Source organism: Oncorhynchus masou, chromosome 17 (assembly GCF_036934945.1).
Source record: "Oncorhynchus masou masou isolate Uvic2021 chromosome 17, UVic_Omas_1.1, whole genome shotgun sequence".
NCBI lineage: Eukaryota > Metazoa > Chordata > Actinopteri > Salmoniformes > Salmonidae > Oncorhynchus > Oncorhynchus masou.
The window spans coordinates 20,205,880-20,233,447 of NC_088228.1; the positions used below are offsets into that span (position 1 = coordinate 20,205,880).

Here is a 27,568-nt window from a genome sequence, read left to right on the forward strand (position 1 = left end):
GGGGCTGTCAATGTTATTACAACTAACAACTAAAAAAAAGTTTGAATCAGTAAGGCTTACTAACATTTGGTTATAACTGAGCATTGTGTTGCCAACCTCTCCAGAGAGACACAGTAGATGCAGATGTCCAGTTGGAGGCCCAGGACCAGGGAATGTACCACTATCTGACCTCGGATCAGCTCTTCAAACTGCTGGACTGTCTGCTGGAGTCCCACCGCTTCGCCAAGGCCTTTAACTCCAACAACGAGCAGAGGACTGTCCTGTGGAAGGCTGGTATGTGACTCAGGACCCTCGATACCAGGGGTGTCAAGCGGCCCGAATCCTGCACATGAGGCGGTCCAATCCAGCCCGAGGGTGGTTTGAGTAAAAAAAATAAAAAAAAGTAAACATAAAAACTAATTTAAGATACTTGAAAATGACTATATGGGCCTTTAAAATGACTATATGGGCCTATATTCATACCGTTTCTTGACTGTCCAGCTTGCTAATAATCACTGTGCACAGTCAGGGAACTAACTATTAAAAACTACAGATAGAGGAATTTTTTGATGCCAAGGAAATAAATTTTCAGTGTGGCCTTCCAGACCTCGTTGAAGACCGAATGCGTTCCCCGGGGGGTTCGCCGATGGGTTCGACACCCCTGCTCAATACCTTCACACTGTCACAGCAAACTCTTATCTGGAGGTGTATGTGTCAGGCGTCTCAGAGTAGGAAAGCTGAGTTTGGATCATTTTTGCCTTTTTAGATCACAATGAATAAAATGACATGGACGGAGGGGATCTTATCACAGATCAGCACTCCTACTCAGAGACACTTGATACATACGGAGACTAACATACAGTAGCAGTTGTCTCACAGCATGTTGGTGTTTCTAAGGTTTCAAGGGGAAGTCCAAACCCAACCTGTTGAAGCAGGAGACCAACAGTCTGGCCTGTGGCCTCCGCATCCTGTTCCGCATGTACACAGATGACAGCCGCAAGGCAGCCTGGGAGGAGGTGCAGAGACGACTGCTCAAGTAAGAACATAAAGTTGTTTTTTTTCTGTTCTTTAACAAGACACTTTAACAAGAACTTCGCTGGAGGAAATGGTGCTATTGACTTGTGTTAAGAGTTTGTCTGTTCAGCACCTTTTAGTCCCTCATTGTGGACAAGAGTGAATAGCACAGACTTTGAGACAGGAACCTATGTTTTGCTAGTCTGGTCAGTCAGACTGACTGCTGGACTTACATTTTGTTTAAAGTGAAACAGAATGTGAGTTATCCTGAGATCAGGCTGGGTTCCACCAGGTTAATATTCTGCTGCTCGGATCTGGAAATACGTTCCACATTCACTCACTTCCGTAACATCTCTCTGTCTATTGCAGTGTGTGTGGGGAGGCCCTGGCCTACTTCCTCACTCTGACGTCAGAGAGCCACCGGGAAGCCTGGACCAATCTCCTCCTCCTCTTCCTTACCAAGGTTGTGAAGATCAGCGATGACAGGGTGAGTCAATCAGAAAGTAGAGCCACATACACCTCTGACATGAAGTTTCCCCTAGATACAGATCTAGCATCAGTTTCCCCTCCCCCAGTCTTTAACCATAGTGGGGGGAAATGTAAGACTCACCCAAGATCAGCGTCTAGGGGCAATTTCACCCTAAACCCCATATACAACACTGTACCAAAAAATAAGTTGTAATTTTCCCTTCCCATGTCTTTGATGGAGAATGAGCTAATTGCGTCCCTTCCTGTATCCCTGTACTATCCAGTTCAAGGCCCATGCATCCAGGTACTTCCCGCTTCTCTGTGAGATCATGCAGTTTGACCTGATTCCAGAACTCCGGGCCGTGCTGCGTAAGTTCTTTCTCCGCATCGGCAACGCCTTCGACATCTCACTGCTGCCTAGTCACCGAGAGGAGCTAGGTCCTGCTGGGAGCCAGTGACATCATCACTAGTGGACCAGGACCAGCACAGTACACAGGCTGCTCAGAGTCTCTCTCTGGGGTGGGAGAGGGGAAGGGTGCATCCCAAATGGCACTACATTATGGTACTGGAAGATCCTCCATGCTGCACAGTGATGTTAACTATTGACGGTAGTGTGGTGAGTGGGGCCCAGAAAAGCACTGAATGAATGGCTGCAGTATGGCTTCCTTGTACAGCATAGAAATACCCTACAATATCATACAGATGATGGTTATAACAGTGCAATTATTCTGGTCATTTCTCCCCATCTGACCAGAGGACTAACTAACATTGTGGAGGCTGTGATGTGTGCTTGTTGGTATCTCTTGGCATTATTTTATGGAACTGAGGAGGTATGAAATTGTTAGTGAAAAGGATGAGTAACGTTAGCAGTGATTTTTCTTTTGCACAGCCACTAGGTACCAAACAGCAGCCCTCCAATACAACTAGACAATTCAAAAGTAACTTTGTAATATACCAAGGCCATGTTTACAGACCAGTTCTGATCTTTTTTTAAATTCCACTAATTACATCAGATCTGATTTGTGAAAAAAAGATCAGAATTGGGCTGCCGGTGTAAACGCAACTTAAAACCTGTCATGCATTTTTCTTTTGAAATCTAACAGCACTTGTCATTTCAACTTAACCTTAACATGACACTATTGTATGAAGATGAGTAAATGTTATTCCATTCTATGTATATACTGTAGTACTTTGTTTAAATTTAAACACATTTGAATTTGCTAAATCTTGTCAGCAGTCACCACATGTTTGATGTATTGTCATTTTAAAAAAGAAAACAATTCTACATTGAATATATGGAGGTTAAATAGATGTCTGCTGAGTTATGAAAATCAAGACACTCATGGTGTTTGAAGCTGTACTGTGAGGATAGTGTTTCTTGGTGAGTCAGTTATATTGGGAAACAAGAGGTGTACATGACACACTTAATTACCACCAGGAACATTCTCATTAGTTAATAAAGGTTTGTCTTTGCATTGATATGTAACTGACAGACGATTCAGTTGCCTCAATGCTTATTTTGCTACTTGTCATGCATGGCTTAGGGGCCTGTCGCAAATTAAACAGCTATCAGGTGAACTGAAACACAATGTACAAAACTTCCTTATTTAAAATATAGTTTATTCTATTAAGTTAAATTAGGTCACATCTTGGCCAAACACTTTACACACGGTACATATAAAAAAATATGCCATTTGAACAATTTACATTACAAATGTAGTGCTATTATTATAGAAAGATGTCCTGAACTGTTTCAAAGACTAAGAGCTCTATTCCATCCGTTTTGCAGAAGTTCAGCGTGACTGAAATTTAAACGTTCGGAGACTGCATTTACAGTAACCGATGCATGTCAGCTCAATCAGCGATACAGAATTAATAGTCCTAAGGCAACCCAAGCACACTGTTCTTTTAGAGGATGGCAGCTGAGGCTGCAGGCTTTTGTTCCAGCCCACCTCTTACACACCTGATTTAACTAATCAACTTTAATAGTGCTTGACTGGAGAAAATGCCTGCACACAGTGTCCTTATAAGAATGGAGTTTTTCTCCCTTGTACTTACTAACCATTCTTAGACAATCTGCATATTTTTCATTACAGGTCCATGAAAGTACAATCTATGCATTTTTCATAATTCTGCATTGCAAGAGGTATTTTGAGGTAGACCATGATACACAAGTCAAGCACTGCAAAAGTAAAGGGTTAAGTTAGACACATTGATTTAGAAGCTAAAGCAGGAGATCCTGTCAGCATGACCACTGATGTGGATGCATCAAGCCAAGTGAGGGCAGTGTACAAACGTAGGTCCCCTACACACTCAGTTTGTACAACGCAAAATCAATATTTTACACAACAGTTTCTTCACAGAAAATCGGGTCTAACACGTTAAGCTTTGTGCATCAGTTGTACAACCTGAGTGTGTACGGGACCAAAGTGCTTTGAGTGACCGTGTTAGAGCGGAGATAGTTAGATTAGCCATGGTAGGTAGAGGGGCCTTCCCAGTCCTGCACGGTAGACTCTATGCTGGCCAGCCTCTCCCTGCAGGGGGTCTGACCAGTCATTAAGCGCTTCAGCGTCTCTGAGGTGCCTGGCCTCATCCACGGCTCCGTGGCAACCGTATCCACGGAGCCCTGAGTGTGTGGGGTGCGAGGGGAAACCTGCGGAGACATATCTTCATCACCAGACAGGTCTGCTGGAAGAGAGAGACCATAAACAGATCATCAACCTAACAATGATTCATAGACAGATCTCCCAGGTAAGATGGCTGACAAATTGTTCCATTCTGGGCACATTGGGGCACTGACAGCCTCAGTTTAATCTTTAAACAACACCCACCTCTTCTGAGGCCATGGCGGCTCACAGCCAGCAGCCTCTTGGTCCTATGGTGGTTACGCTCTCTACCATGGTGGTGTGTGTTGAGACTAGCCTCTGACTGGCGGGAGTAGTTCTCTGGATGGCCAACAGGCTCTCTGGAGCTCCCCCGCTCCTAATCAAGCCAGAGCACAAGGTATAATGATGGTAGAGGAATATAGCATTTTCAATGGAGAGCTGCCACTGGCCTCTATTTAAGAAGTGAGGATATATTAATGATGTATGGGTCAGGCGTTGTATGTATCAAGTGTCTCAGTGCCGCCGATTTAGAAACCATTTAGCCTTTTAGATCATGATGAAAAAGAATACAAGGACAAAGGGGTCCTGATCCTAGATCAGCCCTCTGATGCTTGGAGAATACTGTCCCAGATATTAGAGACTGAACTTTAGGTTATAGAGGGTTCTTACATTGTGCAGGTCTGCCCTCTTGGCCAGCCTCCTCCTCTCCCTGGCTGAGAGCTGGGGCTTCTGTACAGGTGGGGGGGACACTGGGAAGGCTTCACCCATGGGATCTTGGGGTAAACCACAGTAAATAGTTAGTGGTGTTGCTCTCAAGTCACTCCTTCCCTTACAACAACTGGTGTACATCCCAAATGGCTCCCTATTGTGTACTACTATTGACCAGGTCCCATCGGCCTCTGGTCAAAAGTAGCACATTATTTAGGGAATATGGTGCCATTTGGGACGCAAGCTTTAGTTATGTGATTCTCAAGACGTTCAATCCCATACTACACATGATAGTAGTGAACCACCAGAGGCTTTACCAATGAAGGCACTGTCAGACTCCAACAGAGAACCTCTCATAGGATCCCCCACAGCATTCCTCTGGGGAGAAGAGTGTACAGGCATTGTGTCACACACAGACAAGCATGTACTGTACAGCAAAGAGACCACTCTGTGGTTCAGGGCGATAGCTAAACAAACTGGCAAGTAGAAACTCACCAAATAATGGTTTTGTTGCTGGGGTGGTGACAAGTGAAAATCTGCAAAATAGAAAGACAAATGATTTCCAAGCCCTTAAAGTGCAAGTACTCCGCCTGCAAATATCCTCATGTTAGTTAAGTCCACTAGTTAGTGATAAAGCAGTGAACAGAGGTGAGCAATGAGTATTTAAGCAGTTAGGTTGATATTGAGTCTGTAGTCAGCGAGTGGAGTTTGATATTGAGAGTGTGTGTTACTGACCGGAGGCAGGTTTCCTCCTCAGGCTGTTGTTGATCCTGCGTAGCTCCTCCCTGTAGTCTGCCTGTCTCTGGATGTCCACACTCTGTCCACCCCTGTCGCTAGGGTGCTCACAGTAGCCATGGCCTTCCACCTCTCTGGAGTCAACATCTGCAGTACAAACAAGGCTTCTCCACTCAATACACGCATGACAATACTGATCACCCGGGTCAAAAGTAGTGCACTAAAAAGGGAACAGGAAAACGAGTGCAGACACAGCCTTAGTTGCTGCATTTGTTTTATGAGCATAGTGTGCTGTTAAAGGGCAAATCCACCACTTTTCAACCTCATTGTCATTATCTCCAGCACAATACCAGTGTAAACATGTGAAAACAGCACATTTCTACATTTTGTAGAAAAAAATTCAGATAAAAATATCCAATGACATCAAAAGTTACATTTTAAAAACAGTGATGTTCAAACACTAAGATTTGCAGTGCAGTGGTGAGCAATAAAATATCCTCCTGGGATTGGAAACTCAGGTTTTAAAGTTTTGAAAATCACTTTTAATCCTACCCTGTGTTGTGACAATACTTTTTTAAACATTTTAATTATGTTTCTTAACCACAGATCATAGAAATGCGATGTTTTTACACATGTAGACTGGTTTCGTGCTGGAAATTATGAATAGAAGGTTGAAGTGTCAAAATTGCCCTTTCAAGACTTAACAATCAATGGCCTGGATTACATTCCACATGGCACTCCATTCCATACAGTGCGTTACGTTTAACCTGACCCTATGGGCACTGGTCAAGAGTAGACCACTACATAGGGCATGGGTTCTCAAATGTTGTGGGCCGGGGACCCCTTTAGTGGTAGCAAATTCAACAGGGACCCCTCATAACTCGAGTGAGATTTAAATAGCAAACAAATCATTTGACCACGACGTTGGCAATGCATGGCCAGACGAACCAAGTCTCAGGCCCTGGGAAGGAACATTTTATAGGCCCAACTCTTGGCATAGGAAAGAAAATGTTGCAATTTTCAAGCTCATTTCCTGCAATTCTACATGACTCTGTTTTGGTAAAAAAAAAAGCTGAGGGATGGGCCTGGAGAAATGTAACCATTCTCAAATTCATAGACAGAGCTATGGATGCAAGGACAATCTATGATAAATGAATAGTTTTAATGTTTTGAGGCTATACGGTGTTTGTTTGCATTTACATTCTTTACAAACAGGGGATGTAAAACAAGCTCATATTTTGGATTCGATGGTATACAACAATTAAAACAAGCTCCTGAGGCATTTATAAAATATACATTCTTCAAGAATCAATATATATATGCACAGTTGAAGTCAGAAGTTTACATACACCTTAGCCAAATACATTTAAACTCAGTTTTTCACAATTCCTGACATTTAATCCTAGTAAAAATTCCCTGTCTTAGGTCAGTTAGGATCACCACTTTATTTTAAGAATGTGAAATGTCAGAATAATAGTAGAGAGAATGATTTTTTTCAGCTTTTATTTCTTTCATCACATTGCCAGTGGGTCAGAAGTTTACATACACTCAATTAGTATTTGGTAGCATTGCCTTTAAATTGTTTAACTTGTGTCAAATGTTTCAGGTAGCCTTCCACAAGCTTCCCACAATAAGTTGGGTGAATTTTGTCCCATTTCACCTGACAGAGCTGGTGTAACTGAGTCAGGTTTCTAGGCCTCCTTGCACGCACACACTTCAGTTCTGCCCACAAATGTTCTATAGGATTGAGGTCAGGGCTTTGTGATGGCCACTCCAATACCTTGACTTTGTTGTCCTTAAGCCATTTTCCACAACTTTGGAAGTATGTTTGGGGTCATTGTCCATTTGCAAGACCCATTTGCGACCAAGCTTTAACTTCCTGACTGATGTCTTGAGATGTTGCTTCAATATATCCACATAATCTTCTTTCCTCATAATGCCATCTATTTTGTGAAGTACACCAGTTCCCCCCACAACATGATGCTGCCACCCCTGTGCTTCACGGTTGGAATGGTGTTCTTCGGCTTGCAAGCCTCCCTCTTTTTTCTCCAAACAACGATGGTCAGTTCTATTATTGTTTCATCAAACCAGAGGACATTTCTCCAAAAAGTACGACCTTTGTCCCCATGTGCAGTTGCAAACCGTAGTCTGGCTTTTTATGGCGGTTTTGGAGTAGTGGCTTCTTCCTTGCTGAGCAGCCTTTCAGGTTATGCCAATAAAAGGACTCGTTTTACTGTGGATATAGATACTTTTGTACCTGTTTCCTCCAGCATCTTCACAAGGTCCTTTGCTACTGTTCTGGGATTGATTTGCAATTTTCGTACCAAAGGACATTCATCTTGAGGAGACAGAACGCGTCTCCTTCCTGACCGGTATGACAGCTGCATGGTCCCATGGTGTTTATACTTGCGTACTATAGTTTGTACAGATTGTCACGAACCGGCTCAAAGTGCGTAACAAACAAGGAGACAACGTGGAGATAAGAAATAACAAAATATATTTAACTAAAGTAGAACTAAATATAATTAACAATGGTATGTGTAGTCAGTAGTGTAAGTGAGTGGTTGCGTGCATAAATGTGATAATGAGGGGTGTTGAAAATTGCCGCCACTTCCAAAATCTGTGTTTGCATGGAGAAAGAAAGAGTTTGAAGCTAGGCCTTGAAATACATCCACAGGTAAACCTCCAATTGATTCAAATGATGTCAATTAGCCTATGAGAAGCTTCTAAAGCCATGATATAATTTTCTGGAATTTTCCAAGCTGTTTAAAAGGCACAGTCAACTTAGTGTATGTAAACCTCTGACCCCCTGGAATTGTGATACAGTTAATTATATGTAGTGAATTATAAATGAAATGTCTAAACAATTGTTGGAAAAATTACTTGTCATGCACAAAGTAGACGTCCTAACTGACTTACCAAAACTATAGTTTGTTAACAAGAAATTTGTGGAGTGGTTGAAAAACAAGTTTTAATGACTCCAACCTAAGTGTATTTGAACTTCCGACTTCAACTGTATATCATATTTTCATACCGAAAATGGATGTAGCAACTAAGGATTCTTGCTTTAAATTACAACACAAAACATGTTGTGGAATACAAAGTGTTAAAATGTATAATTGGTAGAGCACTGAGGATACTATATTTTTTTTTAGATATATTTTGAGATCTGGCCACAGACCCCACTTTGACAACCACTGACATAAGGAATAGGGTGCCATTTGGGACAGGCCCATTATTCAAACAGTCACTGTATATCTTTACCTCTGTATCTGAACTGCAGCGAGTCGTGGATCCTGTGCAGGTTGTTGGGCTCTGTGTTCCTGGAGGAGGGTCTCCTGACGGGGGCCTGCAGCCGCAGTCTGGCCATGTCAAACACCTCCACCTGGGGCTGCTCCCTGTCCCTGTGCCTGGACACCAGCACACAGTCACATCGTTCAGCGTGTACACACCGCACTGGGGCTAACATATAGCCTAGACCAGGGGTCGACAATAGGTAGTTTTGTTTTTTTTTGTCCCACAAACATTTTTGAATTAATAAAAAATGGCGGTCATACTACAGATTCTCAAATTGGACATTTAAGTGTTTCCCCTTAAACCACTTGAGTGTTGCTTTAGCCATATGCTTAGGGTCATTGTCCTGCTGGAAGGTGAACCTCCGTCCCAGTCTCAAATCTCTGGAAGACTGAAACAGGTATCCCTCAAGAATATCCCTGTATTTAGCGCCATCTATCATTCCTTCAATTCTGACCAGTTTCCCAGTCCCTCCCTGCCATGCTGCCCCACAGCATGATGCTGCTACCCCCATGCTTCACTGTGGGGATGGTGTTCTAAGGTGATGCGAGATGTTGGGTTTGCGCCAGACATAGCATTTGCCTTGATGGCCAAAAAGCTCAACTTTAGTCCCATTTGACCAGAGTACCTTCTTCCATATTTTTGGGGAGTCTCCCACATGCCTTTTGGCGAACACCAAATGTGTTTGCAAATTTTTTCTTTAAGCAATGGCTTTTTCCTGACTACTCTTCCGTAAAGCCCAGCTCTGTGGAGTGTAAGGCTTAAAGTGGTCCTATGGACAGATGCTGTGGAGCTTTGCAGCTCCTTCAGGGTTATCTTTGGTCTCTTTGTTGCCTCTAATTAATGCCCTCCTTGCCTGAATCCTGAGTTTTGGTGGGCAGCCCTCTCTTGGCAGGTTTGTTGTGGGGCCATATTTCTATTTTTTTAAATAATGGATTTAGTGGTGCTCTGTGGAATGTTCAATGTTGCAGATATTTTTTTATAACCCAACTCTGATCTGTACTTCACAACTTTGTCCCTGACCTGTTTGGAGAGCTCCTTGGTCTTCATGGTGCCACTTGATTGATGGTGCCCCTTGCTTAGTGGTGTTGCAGACTCTGGGACCTTTCAGAACAGGTGTATTTGTACTGAGATCATATGACACTTAAAGTCCACCTGTGTGCAATCTAACTAATTATGTGAATTCTGAATGTAATTGGTTGCACCAGATCTTATTTAGGGTCTTCATAGCAACGGTGGTGAATACATATGCACGCACAACATTTCTGTTTTTCATTTAGAATTTTTTTGAAACAAGTAATTTTTTCATTTCATTTCACCAATTTGCACTATTTTGTGTATGTCGATTACATGAAATCCAACCAAAAATCAATTTAAAATTACAGGTTGTAATGCAACAAAATAGGAAAAATACCAAGGGGGATGAATACTTTTGCAAGGCACTGTATCTGTGACCAACAGATGCATACTGTATCTGTATTCCCAGTCATGTGAAATCCATAGATTAGGGTCCATTTCATTTATTTAAATTGACAAATTTCCATATATGTAACTCAGTAAAAAAAGTTATTATTTCGCGGATGACAGACGTTTAGGGAACGGGGAGAAAGTGCACTAACTCAACAAAAAAAAATGGAATGATTTTCTGTGCAAAATTTCCATATGATATCAGTTTGACTGGTTAAGTAAATAGAAATCTGGGGAAACGACCCAACATGTTTCTGATAAAATGTCAGTTCAATTTGCACTATTCGCTTTTATGATGCTGATAAAGACAGCACGTCTACAGACAGTATTTAAGAGCATTCTTATTCTCTCAAGATGCTGAAAGATTAATAATTTCTCCACTGCTGTTCCGGAGTCAAAATGTTGCCTTAATTTGGTGTAGAACTTTACTGCAAGAAATGCTTAATTCTACATGCACTAATATTAAGGCTATGTGAGAGGTTATAGACCTACAGTCAGTGTCCAGATTTCAGTTTCCATTTAACCCATCTGAACAGTAGGCTACAGTCCCAGTCTTGTGACTGTTTCTCAAACATTACTTTTCTGACCCTCCCTTCTTATTTATTTTCAACTCTGCATTTCGCAGCTTTTCTCTTATTGAAATAAACTCCGACATTGTTCATTTTGCTTCCAGGATTGATGTTAACTTTTTCTGCACGTTCCCAAAAGTTTTTGGCAATTGGTGTGTAGGCTATTTGGCACATGTACAGTTAGGCCCTAAAGCTCTCTGGATATAAATTGCACAAGAACTATACATTCATTGATTTAAGGTATTGTTTTCTGTTTTCAACCCACCCACCCTTCATCTACACAATATTTAATTAGTCTACACCTGTCAGTCCCATGGATATAACTGTGGGGACTGTGGGTTATGAGTCAAACTGCATCACTAACTCACAGCACTACACACGACCAACAGTGGAGGGCATCACCTCACCAGTCTTACCTGTCACTCATTGGAGAGTCCAGCTCCTCCCACTCTGACTGCAGTAGCTGGCCCTCCAGTCGTTTCTGCTCGCTACGCAGCTGTCTACGCAGCTCGGACAGCTCGCTGATCACACCCCGCTGGTCCTCTGGCACAGACACACACGTCAGCATCACAGGTGTTGAGAGACAATTGAGTTTCTACCTGCTGTGTACTGTATTATAGTGTGAGGCAGTGTTACCGGCGGCTCTCAGCTGGTTCCTGCGAGCTGGGACTGGGGGGGACTGGAGGCCTGACAGAGAGCGCTCCTACAGGGGGAAGAGAGGAAGACAAGATCCAGTCGTTGTGCTCCACTGATACTTCCTCAGTCAAACTATGGTGGTGTGGAAGTGGACATGCTGTGTGCTCTGGAAGTCACTCACAGACAGGGGGACAGTAGTAACGCGATGGCTGTCCATGGACGGAGGTCTGGGGCTGTACTGGAGAGCATGATGCCTCTTTTGGAGGGTGGGAATGGGGGGAGACGGCTCCCTTGGTACCTTCAGACAGACAACCACATGAATGTCCTCACTTATCTCATATGAATCTCTCAGGGCCTACTTCCTAACTAAAAAGCACTTTCAATAGAGATTGTTCATTGAGCATGCTTTTTAATCCAGGACTAGGCTTAATGTCTGAACAGTAAACCAGTAAACCCATCGAGCTCACCTCCTGTAGGCGTGCCCATTTCTCCTTCTCATACTGCTTCCTCAGGGCAGAGTTCTCCTTCTCCTCTGCCTCTTTCTTCGTCCTCTCCACCTCTTTCTTTCGCTCCTCAGCCAGACGGATCAGCTCATCATTCTTGGCTTTTTGCTGGAGGAAAAAAAACAACAACTGCTCAGTCCCCTGAGTGAGTGAGTTACAATAAATATTTGCTGAACTTGAATGACTCATGTCAAACGATAGCATTCAGGTGATGGACGTGTTGCTTGTAGTAGTAGATGAGTATTGCAGTGTAACCTAACGCTACAGCTCCCTTAGTGAACCATGGCCCTGGTCCAGTTAATACTGACCTCCATCTCCTTGCGTTTCTTCCTGTCCTGTTCTTCTTCATACTCTCTCTGGATGCGCTCCCTCTGCTCAAACAGCCTCTTCTCCTCCTTCTCCTCCTGCAGCCTCTGGCACTCTCGCTCCTCCGCCTCCTTCCTCCGCTTCTCCTCAATCTTAGGCAGCAGGACAGACAACCAGGGTCATCAGTGAGACAGTCTGTATGCGTGTATCCAATCAGATATCAAAGCTGAGTGTATGGTTAACCAAATCATCAATGTGCATCAGTACAACATTGAGTTTAAGCTCAGGAATAAGCTTTTTTTAAATGTGACTTCTGATCAAGTTTAGGGGAATGTTTATGTGGTGATAATATGAAAACGCTACTCTAGCCATCACAGTACTGATGTGTAACATCCAGTACCTGTTGTTTGAGGTAAGCCTTGTACTTTTCCTGTTCATGGAGCTGCTGTGGTGTGGGCAGGTTCCCAAAAATACTGCCTCTGGCAAATGAAGGGGCCTGAGCAAAACCTGCGTAGAGAAACCCACCAGACAAAACAACATAGTAGCTGAACATGACAGTGAGTTGGACAGGATGGTGAAGCTGTAATCGCTCATGGACGGACTACGTAAACATAAATGATACCGTAGGTCTGTCATGATACAAACGGGATGCGAGACATGATGAGCAGCATTAGTTCCGGTGCTTAGGTTTTTTGTCACTGGTTATTTGGACAAATCACGATTTCACAGGTGTTAGCATCTGACTTTCCGAAGCAGAGGGCTAATAGACTTGCTCGTAACTTGCAGAGAGGGTGGAGCTCTTCATTCCGGTTCCGATTCTCGCCCTCTCTCTTAACATGCATCGAGCATCTGACCAATTACACACGACTTTAGTTCTGGATTAACCAAGATTTCTGAGGGTGCCACTACCACTTTGGGTTGTTTCCCAAATGGCAGCCTAGACTCGGGCCCATAGGGCTTTGGTCAAAAGTAGTGCACTATGAAGGGAATAGGGTACCTTGTGGGACGCAGCTTTCTTCTCAGTCCTTAGAATCACATCAATGTGAAAACCACTGCATCTACCTGAGACTCTGTGGGTGGAGGGAGGTCTAGTGTCCTCTCGGGGCACTGCCATGGTGGCTCTTGCACTCTTCTGCCATGTCTCAGGGTTGATGTAGGCCTCTTCATTATGCTTGTGCATCTGGTGCAGATCGGCTGGTAACACAATTCACACGATTATGATTAGCAATATCCTTTACAAAGATTAAAAAACATTACACAATGGCCTTTCTCTGCTATCAGTCTCCAAAACATATGAACTGAAACAAAGTTTAGAGAATGTGGACCATAGTGTGGAGGAAGGGAAATAACAGGGATATGGTGGAAATTACAAGATTGTTATAATGTTGTTATTGCATCAAATGGTCGTTTTATGCAACAGAATAAGGGGTTGTTAGAATGCTCATATGTGTGTGTTCTACCGAGGATGGACCTCTGGGTGATACCGCATTCCAGAGCATGAGTAAATGTTTCTGTTCTATAAGGTACCCGGGGGAGATGGCTCCAGTATGGAGTTGGGGGGCCAGACCCTGGTCTCTACACGAAGAGGACAGTCTTTCCAGCAGATACTGTCTGCTGTGAATTATAAGTATCTTTCATACAAATCTTAACCTTGTGACCCACTCCATATATCTGTTGTGTGTCATGTAGACTGAAGGAGGTTGGACTTTGCTATAAAATGCTGTGGCTCAAACCAGCAGGTTGAGTTCTCAGTGATCACCTCCAGGGGTGGTTACCGACCAGCTCCATTACTGCACTAATTAAATAATACAGTTTGATTGTTTAGAAAAAAATCTAAGTCTCTCCTTTTGATTACAATAATTCCACCACAGGTACATACTGATGAGGTTGCCCCCGCTGTCTCTGAGAGGGGCTCCTCCTCCTCCTCTCCCCCAGGGGTCGTGGTTCTTCATGTCTGCCTCCAGCTTGGCCTCGTAGCGATCTGTCTCCTCCCTGTCCAGCCTCCGCCGCTCTCGTCTCTCCTGGATCTGTAGTCAGGTTAGGACGGAACACTGATCAGAATACCAAATAAGATATTTGTCTATTCATAACGCATAACAAATCATCACCAGTCACAGAGGGCAATGGAAGCGGCTGGAGTGCAATGGTATATTGCTGTTGGAATGTCTAAACATATTCAGTTAAATACTTTTTATAACACTTGTAATATTCTATATCAAGCTACAACTCATCTGTTACCTGGCAAAAAATCTGACTCCTCCCTTTCCTGGGGTCTCCCTGCCGAAATAGCACACTCGGTGACAAAACGCATGGAGATGAAAGATTCTGCTGACTTCCACAATCACATTCTCAATGTACCTGTTGTCTTAGTGCCTCCTTGTAACGTAACACACTCTCTTTAGATGGCTTGACCTGCTCTGCAGGGAATACTCCAATCCCTGAACCCATGGTAGCAGCATCACTGGCAGGTCTGCTGAACAAGAGACAATGTTAATTCACTCATGTATTCCTTCTGTTCATTACTATAAAAAGCAGATCAATTTGAAATGTTCAATACTATGCAAAAAGGTATGGGAAACAGGAGACAATTGATGTGTTTGTCACTTTTCATGCCTTATGTAATGAATATCACTGAAAAATATCTTCATACAGCCACTAGGAGGCGAGAGAGCAAGACAGCTCAGAGCTGTCCAGACCAGTGCAGACTGCAGCAGTGACTCAGCAGGGAGGGAACAACTCTGACCAGACCCGTGCAGACTGCAGCAGTGACTCAGCAGGGAGTCAACACTCCTGTCTGTCCATATGGCCAGTGGGCATGACCGTCTCATAACAGAACACTATCCATCGATAGGGGGAACAGCTCTGTTTGTTCCTTTAGAAGAGGTGCCCCCAATTGGTGAATAGGGGATACACTCATTGTAGGTGTTGAAGAGAGAGTCCCGATTCTCTAACCTTCTCTAGAAGTGGGCACTCGTTCACTTCCCCATATTCCTCACAGCAGTCCATTCCTTTTCAATCAATGAGGGGGAGTGTACAAGTGCACACTTCAGGAGAACGGTAGATAATCAGAATGTAGCCTAGGTGTTGAAGGGAAGAGAAAGGATGAGATTGGTACAACACATACTGTGGAGGGGGCTCTGGACCCATCTGGCTGGGGTGAGGCCCAGCAGGAGGAAGGCTGAGATAGGACATGGGTTGCACCCCTCCTGTCAGTGGGATCTGACCATCTAACATAGAAACACAGAACACTCATTATGCTGGATCAGAGAACACATGTATTATATGCCAAAATGTGCACACTACTTAGTATGAAGTGATGCATTGGTTATGCATACTAAATAGTATGCTAGTATGGACATTGGGACATAGTAAATTGTTTTCACTCCAGCAAACATCCATTCATTTTTTTGTAAGTGTATTGTAACATGTAACTCTTTTCATGTGTTAATATAGACTATAAGCTAAGGACCCTGGAACTAAACACCTCCCTCTACAACTGGATTCTGGACTTCCTGACGGCTCACCCCCAGGTGGAAAGGGTAGGTAAACAACACATCCGCCACGCTGATCCTCAACACGGGGGCTCCTCGGGTGTGTGCTCAGTCCCCTCCTGTACTCCCTGTTCACTCATGACTGCATGCCAAGGCACGACTCCAACACCATCGTTAAGTTTTCCGATGACAACAGTAGTAGGACTGATCACCAACAGCGACAAGACAGCCTATAGTGAGGTCAGCGACCTGGCTGTGTGGTGCCAGGACAACAACCTCTCCCTCAACATGATCAAGACAAAGGAGATGATTGTGGACTACAGGAAAAGGAGGACCGAGCACGCCCCCATTCTCATCGACAGGGCTGCAGTGGAGCAGGTTGAAAGCTTCAAGTTCCTTGGTGTCCACATCAACAAACTAACATGGTCCAAGCACACCAAGACAGTCGTGAAAAGGGCACAACAAAACCTATTCTCCCTCAGGAGACTAAAAAGATTTGGCATGGGTCCTCAGATCCTCAGAAGGTTCTACAGCTGCACCATCAAGCGCAATACTGGTTGTATTATTGCCTGGTATCACAACTGCTTGGCCTCAAACCGCAAGGCACTAGTGCGTACCGGCCAGTACATCACTGGAGCCAAGCTTCCTGCCATCCAGGACCTGTATACCAGGCGGTGTCAGAGGAAGGCCCTAAAAATTGTGAAAGACTCAAGCCACCCTAGTCATAGACTGTTCTCTCTGCTACCGCACGGCAAGCGGTACCAGAGCGCCAAGTCTAGGTTCAAGAGGCTTCTAAACAGCTTCTACCCCCAAGCCATAAGACTCCTGAACATCTAATCAAATGACTACCAACACTATTTGCATTAACCCCCCCTCTTTTACACTGCTGCTATTCTGTTTATTATCTATCCATCGTCACTAACTCTACCTACATGTACAGCTCAATTACCTCGACACCGGTGACCCCGCACATTGACTCTGTACTGGTACCCCCTGTATATAGCCTCGCTTTTGTTATTTTACTGCTGCTCTTTAATTATTTGATATATATATATATATATATATATATATATATATATATATATATATATATATATATATATATATATATATATATATATATATATATATATATATATATATATATATATATATATATATATTTTTTTTTTTTTTTTTTTTTTTTTGTATTTTTCTGAACTGCATTGTTGGTTAAGGGCTTGTAAGTACTTCACTGTTGTATTCGGCATGTGACAAATAAAATTTGATATATAATAGACTGGTAGGTAGGTGGTGCTTACAGTAGGCCAGGTTAGGGTCCAGTGGGTTCCTTGCACCATAGTAGAGATGGGCCTCATCATAGGGACTTCTATATGCATCTGCCAATGTGGATGGTAGATGAGGAAGGAAACCTGCCATCCTGAAACTCAAAATCATACGGCAATGTTAAATTGTCAGACAAAAAAATAATGTAGTGAATTTATCAGATTGAAAACACACTTGGGCTATTCAAAATGGCACCCTTTTTCCTATATAGTGCACCACTTTTGACTGGAGCCCGGGTGCCATTTGGGACGCAGACCAGGATTACTGTCATAGCAACCAGGTAGCCTAGTGGTTTGAGCGTTGGGACAATAAGTGAAAGGTTGCTGGTTCGAATACCTGACAAGGTGAAACATTTGTCGATCTGCCTTTGAGCAAGGCACTTAACCCTAATTTGCTGCAGAGGTGCCATACTACTATGGCTGACCCTGTAAAACAACATTTCACTGAACCTTTCCAGTGTAACGTTATGTGACAATCTTTGTTTTGTTTTACCTGGGAGTGTCCATGCTCCTGTGAATGGCCTGGCTATAAGGGGAGGTGCCTCCACTGTTGAGGCCCACGGTGTGGCTGTAGTCCAGCAGGGGGGACTGGAAGGCCACGCAGGGCTGCTCAGGGGGAAGCCTCTCTCTGTTTTCCTCACTGGGTCTCCCATTCAACTCATCTCCTGGTAGGTCCACAGCTTGGCCTGGTGGGTACCAGCTGTCTTTTCTCTTTCTGGCATGGTCATCACTATTAACTGCTCCAAACTGTTTGATCCGATCTGCCTTTTCCTCCAGGTCAGTTGTCCCTGTCACAGCAACTCTGAGCTCTAAATCCTTCTCCCTAATACGACAAAGGACATAACACACAGCTCATGAGGTATCCATATCTGTGTTTGAAAACCTTACTGTCTATCTTAGTGCGATGGGCTACATGATGTACATAGACGCATTTTAGCAGCATTGTGGTCGGAGGTAGATTTGTTTAAGCTGCGTTTACACAGGCAGCCCAATTCTGATAATTTTGAATCTTATTTATTTTACTCCATATATGAACAACAAATTACAGATGCACACAAACAACTTATTTTACCTTTAACTAGGCAAGTCAGTTAAGAACAAAATCTTATTTTCAATGACGGCCTAGGAACAGTGGGTTAACTGCCTTGTTCAGGGGCAGAAAGACAGATTTTTTTTATACCTTGTCAGCTCGGGTATTTTATCTTGCAACCTTTCGGTTACTAGTCCAACGCTCTAACCACTAGGCTACCCTGCCGCCCAATGACTTCCTCTCATCTGCCCAGACAGGCATGCTCACAACCCCGTCCCTAGTGCCTGCATTATTTTCCATTTGGCCTTAAATGTTTTTCTCGTCGCCCATACTATTTCAATATTTAAATAATTATTGGCAAAAGATCTGATTTGTCAAAATATCAGAATTGGGTTGCCTGTGTAAAGGCAGCCTTGCAATCAAATCTACCTCAGACTACAAAGCTGCTAAAATGTAGCCCATCACACTAAGATGGAAAATGTAAGGGTTTGTTCTTCATTGGACAGCAGGATCAAACTCAGATATTGACACCCACCTCTTCTTATTCCTTTGCTGTTCAGCTATCTGCTCCTGCAGCTCATGCCTGTACTTCTCCTTCCTTCCCTGCAAGGCAGCAGCTGCATCTGCAGCCCCTGTCAGACATGCCATGTCACCACATTTGAGGAATATCATCAAATGTACAATTAGTCCAAAAAAAAAAAAACACAGCAGTTAATCTTAGTAATGAACTTCAGAACAGAGTGGGTCTTACCAATCATAAGCCCGGTAACGAATTCAACCTCGTCCTTCTTGGTAGAGGATCTGGATCTTCCACTGGGTCTCATCCCTGCTGGTACCTGCAGCCTGGCAGATAGGACGTCAATCAGCACTCACAGTACACTCATCATACCTCACAGACGATTGTCTCTCGGTATTCTTCAATGTTTGTTTAGTGAGCGAGTGGTTGAATTGTGTTAGTGAAGTTTTGAGTGCAGAGGGTAACAAAATGCTTAAGGTGCACTATTGGTTTGTCTGATTTCAGGCCGGCTTGGGAAGCAGGGGAGCCTAGTGGTTAGAGCGTTGGACTAGTAACCGGAAGGTTGCGAGTTCAAACCCCCGAGCTGACAAGGTACAAATCTGTCGTTCTGCCCCTGAACAGGCAGTTAACCCACTGTTCCCACTGTTCCTAGGCCGTCATTGAAAATAAGAATTTGTTCTTAACTGACTTGCCTGGTTAAATAAAGGTAAAATAAATAAAAATATGATCTTATTGTACGAGCGGAATCTAAATCAACAAGCCATGATCCAGCTACAGTGTGACAGACCTTTCATCTGTCCTTTTCCATCCAATGTCCTTAAAATTGAAACCAAAAAATGTTTTATCCAGATTAAAGTTGATATTTTGTCTACTGTTTACATACATTTACATAGAGAAAATGCACTGCATTATAAAATCCATAACAAAAAGAGAGACATGGAAATCCAATCATGTTCACTTGTCCAAATTGGTTTTTGCACAATCCTTTGGAAGTTAAAGTTATCAAAATTATAGTTATAGTGATTTAGTACAACTTGACGTACTTGGGTTTGGGGGTTAGAGAGGATGTCCCCCGGCTTGCCTCCAAATAATCCTCATCAGGAACAACAGACCCGTTAGTCTCCTTCCTGTCTGCATATTGACTACTCTCTGTGTAGTCAGGCAGTTCAGCACCTCTGTCCCTGAGCCTTGACATGTCCCTGGGCAAAAAAGAGGAAGACGATGAACAATACTTTTTCAAAACATAGACATAAAAACATCCTGCAAATACCATGTCAGTAGGAATAGTTAACCAATTACATAGCTAAAAACTGAAACCATTAACAAGTTGGGCCAACAGGGAATGGGTGGAGGGAGGGGATAGAATGTAATTTGTTTTAATCTTATTTTCATATTGTATATTTGTGCCTTTTTCTTTGTTTGCTGTTCAGGTAAGAAAAAACGGTATATTTGTAATTACACATGACAAGAATTGCACGACAATGGCACCGTGACTTGGAACATGGACGTGTACAAACAGACTGCCTATGACCTCCGTAAATCAAGAGGCAAATCGTCAGTACAGGGACAAAGTGGATTCGCAATTCAACGGCTCAGACACGAGATATACGTGGAAGGGGCTCCAGACAATCACGAATTATAAAATGGAAAGCTAACCACGTGGAAGACAGACGCCTCGTTCCCAGACAAGCTAAACACCTTCTTCGCCCGCTTGGAGGAAAACATTGAGCCGCTGACACGGGCCCCCGCTGCTCACGAGAACTGTCTGCTCTCCTTCGCCGTGGTCATTTAAGCGTGTTAACCCTCGCATGGCTGCCGGCCCAGACAGCGTCCAAAACACTGCCTTATCCCACCTGGACAAGAGAAATACCTATGTAAGAATGCTTTTCATTGACTACAGCTCAGCCTTCAACACCATAGTGCGCTCCAAGCTCATCACTAAGCTCAGGACCCTGGGTCTGAACCCCGACCCTATGCAACTGGGACCGGGATTTCCTGACGGGCCGACCCCAAGTGGGGTCAGGGGGGCCCCACAAGGGGAGCATGCTCAGCCCTCTCCTGTACTCCCTGTTAACTCATGACTGCGTGGCCACGCACGTCTCCAAATCAATCATCAAGTTTGTTGTAGACACAATAGTGGTAGACCTGATTACCAACAACAACGAGACAGCCTTCAGGGAGGAGATGAGAGCCCTGGCTGAGTGGTGCCAGGAAAATAACCTCTCCCTCAATGTCAACAAACAGGAACTGAACGTGGACTACAGGAGACAGCAGAGAGCACATCCCCATCGGCGGGCTGCAGTGGAGGTCCTCGGTGTGCACATCACTGACAACCTGAAATGGTCCCTTGACACATCACCTCTTCAACCTCAGGAGGCTGAAGAGGTTCGGCTTGGCCCCCAAGACCCTCACAAACTTCTACAGACGCACCATTGAGAGCATTCTGTTGTGCTGTATCACTGCCTGGTACGGCAATTGCAACATCCGCAACCACAGGGCCCTCCAGAGGGTGGTGGTGCGGTCGCCCAACGAATCATCGGGGGCACACTTCCTGCCCTCCAGGACATCTACAGCACCCGGTGTCATAGGAAGGCCAAGAAGATCATCAAGGACCCCAGCCCTGTTCACCCTGCTACCATCTAGGAGGTGGAGACGGTACAAGTGCATCAAAGCTGGGACAGAGAGACTGATGAACAGCTACTATCTCCAGGCCATCAGACTGTTAAACAGTCACCACTAGCTGGCCTCCGCCCAGTACCCTGCCCTGAACCTTAGTCACTGTTACTAACCAGCTACCACCCAGTACTATACACTGCACCTTAGAGACTGCTGCTGTATGTACATAGTCATTGAACACTGGTCACTTTAATAATGTTTACATACAGTTTTATCCACTTTATCTATATACTGTATTCTAGTCATGTCTCATCCTATACAACTACTGCTGTACACACCTCTTCTATTCATATACTATCTAAAAGTCACCATTGGTGATTTCTCAATATATTGACAAAAGTCACCTTGTCCGAGAGAGATTTATATTGTCATCAAAACGGTAGGGTAAGCCTACATGAAACACAGCCCTTATTTTAAGTGTTTCTAAAATTCCTTATGGGAAAAATTAATGGTGGAAAAACTATTGGAACCAATTCTCTGTTTGACTGCAAGGTTTTAAGGGAATTATGACACCTCCATTATGGAATTAGGTTTTTAGAAATGTTTATAGATTAATAAAAAATGAAAATCTGAAATTTCAAGTCAATAAGTATTCAACCCCTTTTATGACAAGCGTAAATAAATTCAGGAGTAAAAATTTTCTTAACAAGTCTAAGTTGCATGGACTAACTCTGCGATAATGGTGTTTAACATGATTTTGAATGACTGCCCCATCTCTGTAATCCCCACATACAGGCAATTGTAAGGTCCCTCAGTCAAACAGTGCAGCTCAAGCACAGCCTTGCAAAGATGGGCACCTATTGGTAGATAAAAATACATTAAAAAAAATATCACATTGAAAATCCCTTTGACCATAGTGAAGTTCTTAATTACACTTTGGATGGTGTATCCATACAACCAAGTCACTACAAAGATAAGTGTGTTTTTCCTAACTCAGTTGACGGAGAGGAAGGAAACCACTCAGGGATTTCACCATGAGGCCAATGGTGATTTTAAACCAGTTACAGAGTTAAATGGCTGTGATAGGAGGTAACTGAGGATGGATCAACAACATTGTAGTTACGCAATACTGACCTAAATAACAGAGTGAAATGAAGGAAGCCTATATAGAATACAAATATTCCAAAACATGCATCTTGTTTGCAATAAGGCACTAAAACTACAAAAAATGTGGCAAAGAAATTAACTTTATGTCCTGAATACAAAGCATTATTTTTGCGGCACTTCCAATAGAACACATCACTGAGTGCAACCCTTCATATTTTAAAACATGGTGGTGGCTGCATCATGTTATGGGTATGCTCTTCATCGGCAAGGGAGTTTTTTGGGGGATAAAAAGAAAAAAAGAGCTAAGCACAGGCGAAGTCCTAGAGGAAAATCTGGTTCAGTCTGCTTTCCAACAGACACTGGGAGACAAATCCACTTTCATCAGGACAATAACCTAAAACAAGGCCAATTATATACTGTAGTTACTTACCAAGACAACATTGAATGTTCCTTAGTGGCCTAGTTACAGTTTTGATTTAATCACTTGAAGATCTATGGCTGTCTAGCAATAATCAACAACCAACTTGACAGAGCTTGAAGAATTTTAAAAAGGGGAAAATATTGTGCAATCCAGGTTTGCAAAGCACTTAAGAGACTTGCCCAGAAAGACTCACAGCTGTAATCAATGCCAAAGGTGATTCTAAGATGTATGGACTCGGGGTTGAATAATTATCTAATAACATATGTTTTATTTCTATTAATAAATAATAAGTTAATTTTTCTTCCACTTTGACATTGAAGTATTTTGTGTTTGATTTTTGACCAAAAAAATGACAATTAAATCAATTTTAATCCAACTTTGTAACCACACAATTAAGAAAGTCAAGTGTGTGAATACTTTATGAAGGTACTGTATTTATATTCTGGTCTCTGACATTGCTTGCTCTGATATGAATTAATTTATTTAAACTTTTTTGATTAGTTGTGTATTGTTTTGTATTGCTAGGTATTACTGCTCTGTTGGAGCTAGAAAACATAAGCATTTCACTGCACAGGTGATAAAATCTGCAAATCTGGTTACGCGACCAATAAATATTGATTTGTTTTGACCTTATGTCCAAAAATATTTTATTTGTATCACATAGGAAGTGTTTTTAAAAAAAAAATACCTTAAGTCTGTTTTGTGGTGTCTTCTTTGCCACGTCCTCTCTTCTCTCTCTAGCCTCGTCTGCCTTGGTCTCCTTCTCATCATCAGATCCTGCTCTTCCTCTGTGAGGTCTGCCTCAGAGTCAAAGTCCACTCTCACCAACCTGGCCCTCTCTCTGGGAAGCAGCAGCTCATCCTCAGGCCACAGGCCCTCCATCCTCTTGCCCTCCACTAGGCAGCGTCCTCCCCTGTGCAGTCCCCTCCTTCCTTCTGTCAGCGTGGCTGCGTCTCTCATGGAGGGGGCCTGCTTGGGGTGCACCGGGGGTCGGGGGCTGCAGTGGACAACAGGTATTTCTGGAGGAGCTCTGAGAGAAGCAAGCTGCTCCTGTGTGTATGAGGGGGAAAGGACAGCTTAAAAATGATCGACTTTTCGTTCCAAGCACCCTTTTTACTTGCAGAAGATAGAGTTGAGCACGTTCTCTTAAGACATGTTTAAGATGACCTAACGTCTAAAGTTCTCTCTCTCTCTCAATGAACTCTAAGCGGCTTCAGTTGACTGAGCATGGTATAAAATAGGCTATATGCAGAACTGTCTAGGTTACCTTAGCAGCTCTCCTCTCACCAATGGGAAGGGATGGGTCTGGTTCTGCAGCATTGAGATGTTTTTTCTATAATTAAGGAACAAAATTGGCCGAATCAGCCCATATCAGAGATTGTAAAAAAATATATATATTTGGTAAAAAAAATATTTGGAAGATAACTGCACTGACTCCTTGCACCCACAACATTCCAGTAAATCTTGTGGCCCATGCATGGATGCTGACAGGTTACAAAGTAGTAAAAACTATATAACTTTTGCCATTGGTAATATTATTACCTGAGCCACGTAGCGTCTGTAGTCCAGACGGAGCTCTTGCTGTAACTTCTGTTTCTTCCTCTCATAGTCTTCACCCAAAGGTAAACTTAGACAACAATTCTCCTCTGAAAAACAGGATGGCATACATGAAATAAGACCTCCCAACAGCCAGGATTTAGATCTACCACAAAGTGATTACAAATTGGGTTTATAACTTCAAATCTATACTGTACCCTTCCCTTTTTCTGTGGCTGACTTAAATGTTGGGATATTTGTGAATGTGGGGTCATGGGCCTTGTAGTCTTTTGTCTGTTGATCAGTAAATACGTCACAGGTCAGAAAATTGCAATAATTTGTTCAGTTGTCACCAAACACATAAAGTAGCATGCACTGCACTCATGTCCAAGTCCAATATTTTCAGTATTTTAGCACCACAGTAAAAGGAGCATTGAAACACACCCTTATTTCAAGGTAAGGTGGATCCTGTTCCAAGCTGGCTTTATCCTCTGCCACTCTGTCCTTCTGTTGCTGGATGAATTTCTCAAGTTCATCATCCATCTCCATTTATAATACAGGCTCACTGAAAAAGACAGTGACAAAATGTATAAATACAGCTCAACTGTACTAGCAACGTACACACATTATAACGTTATCTAGCTAGTAAACAGATACTTCAATGTTTCTGTGAAATGGTACAAATAGAGATGATGTTGACGTTTGCAAGAAAGGTCTTGAATTGTAAACATTTGGACGCTACTGGTAGCTAACTGGCTGCGTTATCGTATAGTAATAGTAGCAGCTAGGTAACGTTAGCTGGTAGCTAGCATGACTGTAACTGAACCATCTACGTATGCTGTTGTAATTTCCTCTGATCATCTCATTGCCAAATCTAGCAATGATCCGCTGTCTCTTTAATTTCCGTTGTCAAGCAACCACTGAACACAAAATCATGTTTTAGCGAGAGACATGTGGTCGTACTTCGTAACTCTTGCTTTGTTAATTAAACAGAAAGTCCAGTCAGCGGTGCGGTTGATTGGTGTTTATTCTGACTATAGACAGAAGGAAGCTCATAAAAAAACACACATTAGGGCCAGGCACTGGTTTTAGCTAACTAGCATTTAAACCATACCTAGCTAGCTAACAAGCAAACTGACGTTAACGTTACACGCAAACATGAATACTTTTACACGAGTAAGCGAACATGCCAGATTCTGATTATAAACTCAATTAGCTAGCTAAAGGAAGTTAGCTGACCAGCTAACCTGTTTGCTAGCTCACGCTACAACGACAAATGAATGCAAGTCAGGCGTTGACTGGAAAACTGTTGCTGAGTTGGTTTCCTAACACGCCAAGTGAAATATTAAAATGGCATAAATAATACTCACCATTTGAGCAACCAAGTTAGCTAGCCAACTTGCTAACATTTGCTACTCAGGTAGCTAAAGCTACAAGGCAATAGCTGCCAAATGGCAACAGCAAAGATTATGGATATACTGACAAGATACACATTTCTCCGCCCAAACAATAAAGCCCCACGGTATGAGTCATAATCAAATGTTCCCTCTAACATGAGCAAATGTCAGGTCTTGAACCTTGTGAAATTGCTGTGCAATTTCCGGCGAGCGTTTACTGTACCCGTTTTAATTTACTGTTCTAACAGTGGCCAATCAGGCTACTGTGGCTAACTAATCATAATGTAGGCCTACCAGAGGGGCCTAGCATGAAAAACAATGAAGAAAATGCATCACATAACATTTTAAAATGGAAATAGTAGTTATATCATTCAGCATACAGTATCAACCAATGTGTGGTGTTCAATGTAGGCCTAAATTCGACGTGGCTTTCCGTTCAACATCTCAGACCCTATCAAATAATCACAAAATAATAATGCATGTTCAACCGTTTCCTCTACCACTCATCCATTACACATTCCAGTACCATGTTAACCTATTAATTTCAAATATGAATTAAATCCCGTATGCCCTAATCACATCCTACACAACATCCTCACTTCTGTTCCCATGACATGACACTACTATCTCCCGTACAGATGTATTTCTGCCCTTACTACTTTCATCCCATTGTCTCTGCCAGCAACCTAACCCATTTTTACAAATCAATGTTTTAATTTCCCCGCTACCCAACTACACCTTTTGTCTTGTTTTGCACACTTTGTACAAAATAATAAAATGCAGTACTACAGGATATTTCTTAACGTAGCTCTTTATTAGCTAGCTATATGACTGGAATGTTCACGTATCGCCAACCAGGATCAAACTGCCGATGACCTAACCATTTGGGTGGTCTTAACCAATCATAGCACAGTATGATATGGCGATAAAATGCATCCAATTACAATTCAGTATGTTTACACATATGAATATTACATCCCCTTCTTTTAAAACAAAATAAAAATGTTTACATAATATGTTTCTTTTGAATAAATGCTCTGTAGTTTGAACTCAAGGTAAGTAACCATTAATATTGCATACTACACCAACTGAATCAACATAGACTCTGAAACATTAATCCAACATACTGTTACTTTTCAAACAAGGGATTCTCACCAACTCAGCTTTCACTGTAGAAATAACATCTTAACATTTCAAACAAATACAATACCAAAACATTTCAAGTGAACTTTCAATAGCAAGTTTACAGTCTGGAACTCTTTTAGGGCAGCAATCTGCCTACACCCTTTCACATTTCAAAGGTCTAGGACAGCTCTGGGCTTGACCTCTCTTCCTGACCTTGTGTGATATGATGCTGAGCATGCTTCTGGGTCAGTCAACAGCTCTTGTGGTGTTGCAGGTAAGTATGGTGTATGTTGTGCTGTGTGTGTGTGTGTGTGTGTTTAGTCCATCACGTTCTCTTTCAGGGGAACAGTTCATCTCATCAGTGTGTTGTTCTTTTGTGTTCAGTAGGTGACGACGATTGCGGCGGTACACCGCTCCTTCTGCGGTGCGGACGTGATATGAACGTTCAGTGTCAGCTGGCTGGATGACGACTGCTGGCTTCCAGAGGCCATGCTCCTGGATTCTAATTGACTCTCCGTCGATCAGTGGTGGCAGTGGTCTAGCTGACCTGTCGTAGTATCGCTTTTGTTGTTGTTGTCTCTGTAGCTGATGACCTCAGGTTGCAGCTGCTGGTTGGTGCTGGGAAGGATTGAGCAAAGTCTGTGGCTCATAAATAGCTGGGCTGGTGATTTGAAGTTGTCAACTGGAATGTTGAGGTATTCAACGAGACTGAGGTAGG

The 27,568-nt window shown here is 42.9% G+C and overlaps 2 protein-coding genes across 8 annotated transcripts in view; one reads left to right on the forward strand and one right to left on the reverse strand.

Moving 5' to 3' along the window:
- LOC135558662 (brefeldin A-inhibited guanine nucleotide-exchange protein 1-like) overlaps positions 1-2,962 on the forward strand; it is a 29,308-nt gene extending 26,346 nt beyond the window's left edge. The window contains exons 35-38 of the mRNA XM_064992670.1: positions 105-273; positions 877-1,015; positions 1,363-1,480; positions 1,746-2,962. Of these exons, the coding sequence (XP_064848742.1) occupies positions 105-273; positions 877-1,015; positions 1,363-1,480; positions 1,746-1,919 (600 nt within the window). The 3' untranslated portion in view covers positions 1,920-2,962. The remainder of the gene's footprint in view (positions 1-104; positions 274-876; positions 1,016-1,362; positions 1,481-1,745) is intronic.
- A 98-nt stretch (positions 2,963-3,060) lies between these two features.
- On the reverse strand, positions 3,061-25,966 carry LOC135558663 (centrosome and spindle pole-associated protein 1-like). Of its 7 annotated transcripts, none has more exons than XM_064992674.1 (29): positions 25,699-25,965; positions 24,773-24,893; positions 24,547-24,622; positions 24,335-24,438; positions 24,060-24,125; positions 23,481-23,842; positions 19,692-19,847; positions 18,883-18,974; positions 18,667-18,763; positions 17,595-17,924; positions 17,078-17,196; positions 15,410-15,512; positions 14,644-14,758; positions 14,524-14,562; positions 14,165-14,312; positions 13,348-13,479; positions 12,686-12,792; positions 12,288-12,437; positions 11,944-12,087; positions 11,658-11,774; positions 11,477-11,543; positions 11,257-11,383; positions 8,775-8,920; positions 5,511-5,657; positions 5,271-5,311; positions 5,093-5,153; positions 4,737-4,840; positions 4,293-4,443; positions 3,061-4,149 (listed from the first exon to the last, which is right to left on the reverse strand). In XM_064992674.1, the coding sequence occupies exons 2-29, from the start codon at positions 24,875-24,877 to the stop codon at positions 3,929-3,931; spliced, it is 3,627 nt and encodes a 1,208-aa protein (XP_064848746.1). In that variant the 5' UTR covers positions 24,878-24,893; positions 25,699-25,965; the 3' UTR covers positions 3,061-3,928. The 7 variants fall into 7 exon arrangements, 6 of the variants coding, with proteins under 6 accessions (XP_064848746.1, XP_064848745.1, XP_064848744.1 ...); XM_064992673.1 differs by having other exon boundaries at positions 3,061-4,146; positions 17,078-17,202; XM_064992672.1 differs by having other exon boundaries at positions 14,644-14,755; positions 17,078-17,202; positions 25,699-25,964.
- Between the last annotated feature and the right edge of the window lie 1,602 nt (positions 25,967-27,568).

Excerpts from the sequence above, each read along its gene's own strand:
- LOC135558663 (XM_064992671.1), bottom strand. The coding sequence starts at position 24,877 with ATGGAGATGGATGATGAACTTGAGAAATTCATCCAGCAACAGAAGGAC. Across the intron at positions 14,759-15,409 it reads GGTCCAGAGCCCCCTCCACA|CAGACCTGCCAGTGATGCTG; the intron begins GTATGTGTTGTA and ends TCTCTTGTTCAG. Across the intron at positions 13,480-14,164 it reads CAGCGGGGGCAACCTCATCA|CCGATCTGCACCAGATGCAC; the intron begins GTATGTACCTGT and ends TTGTGTTACCAG.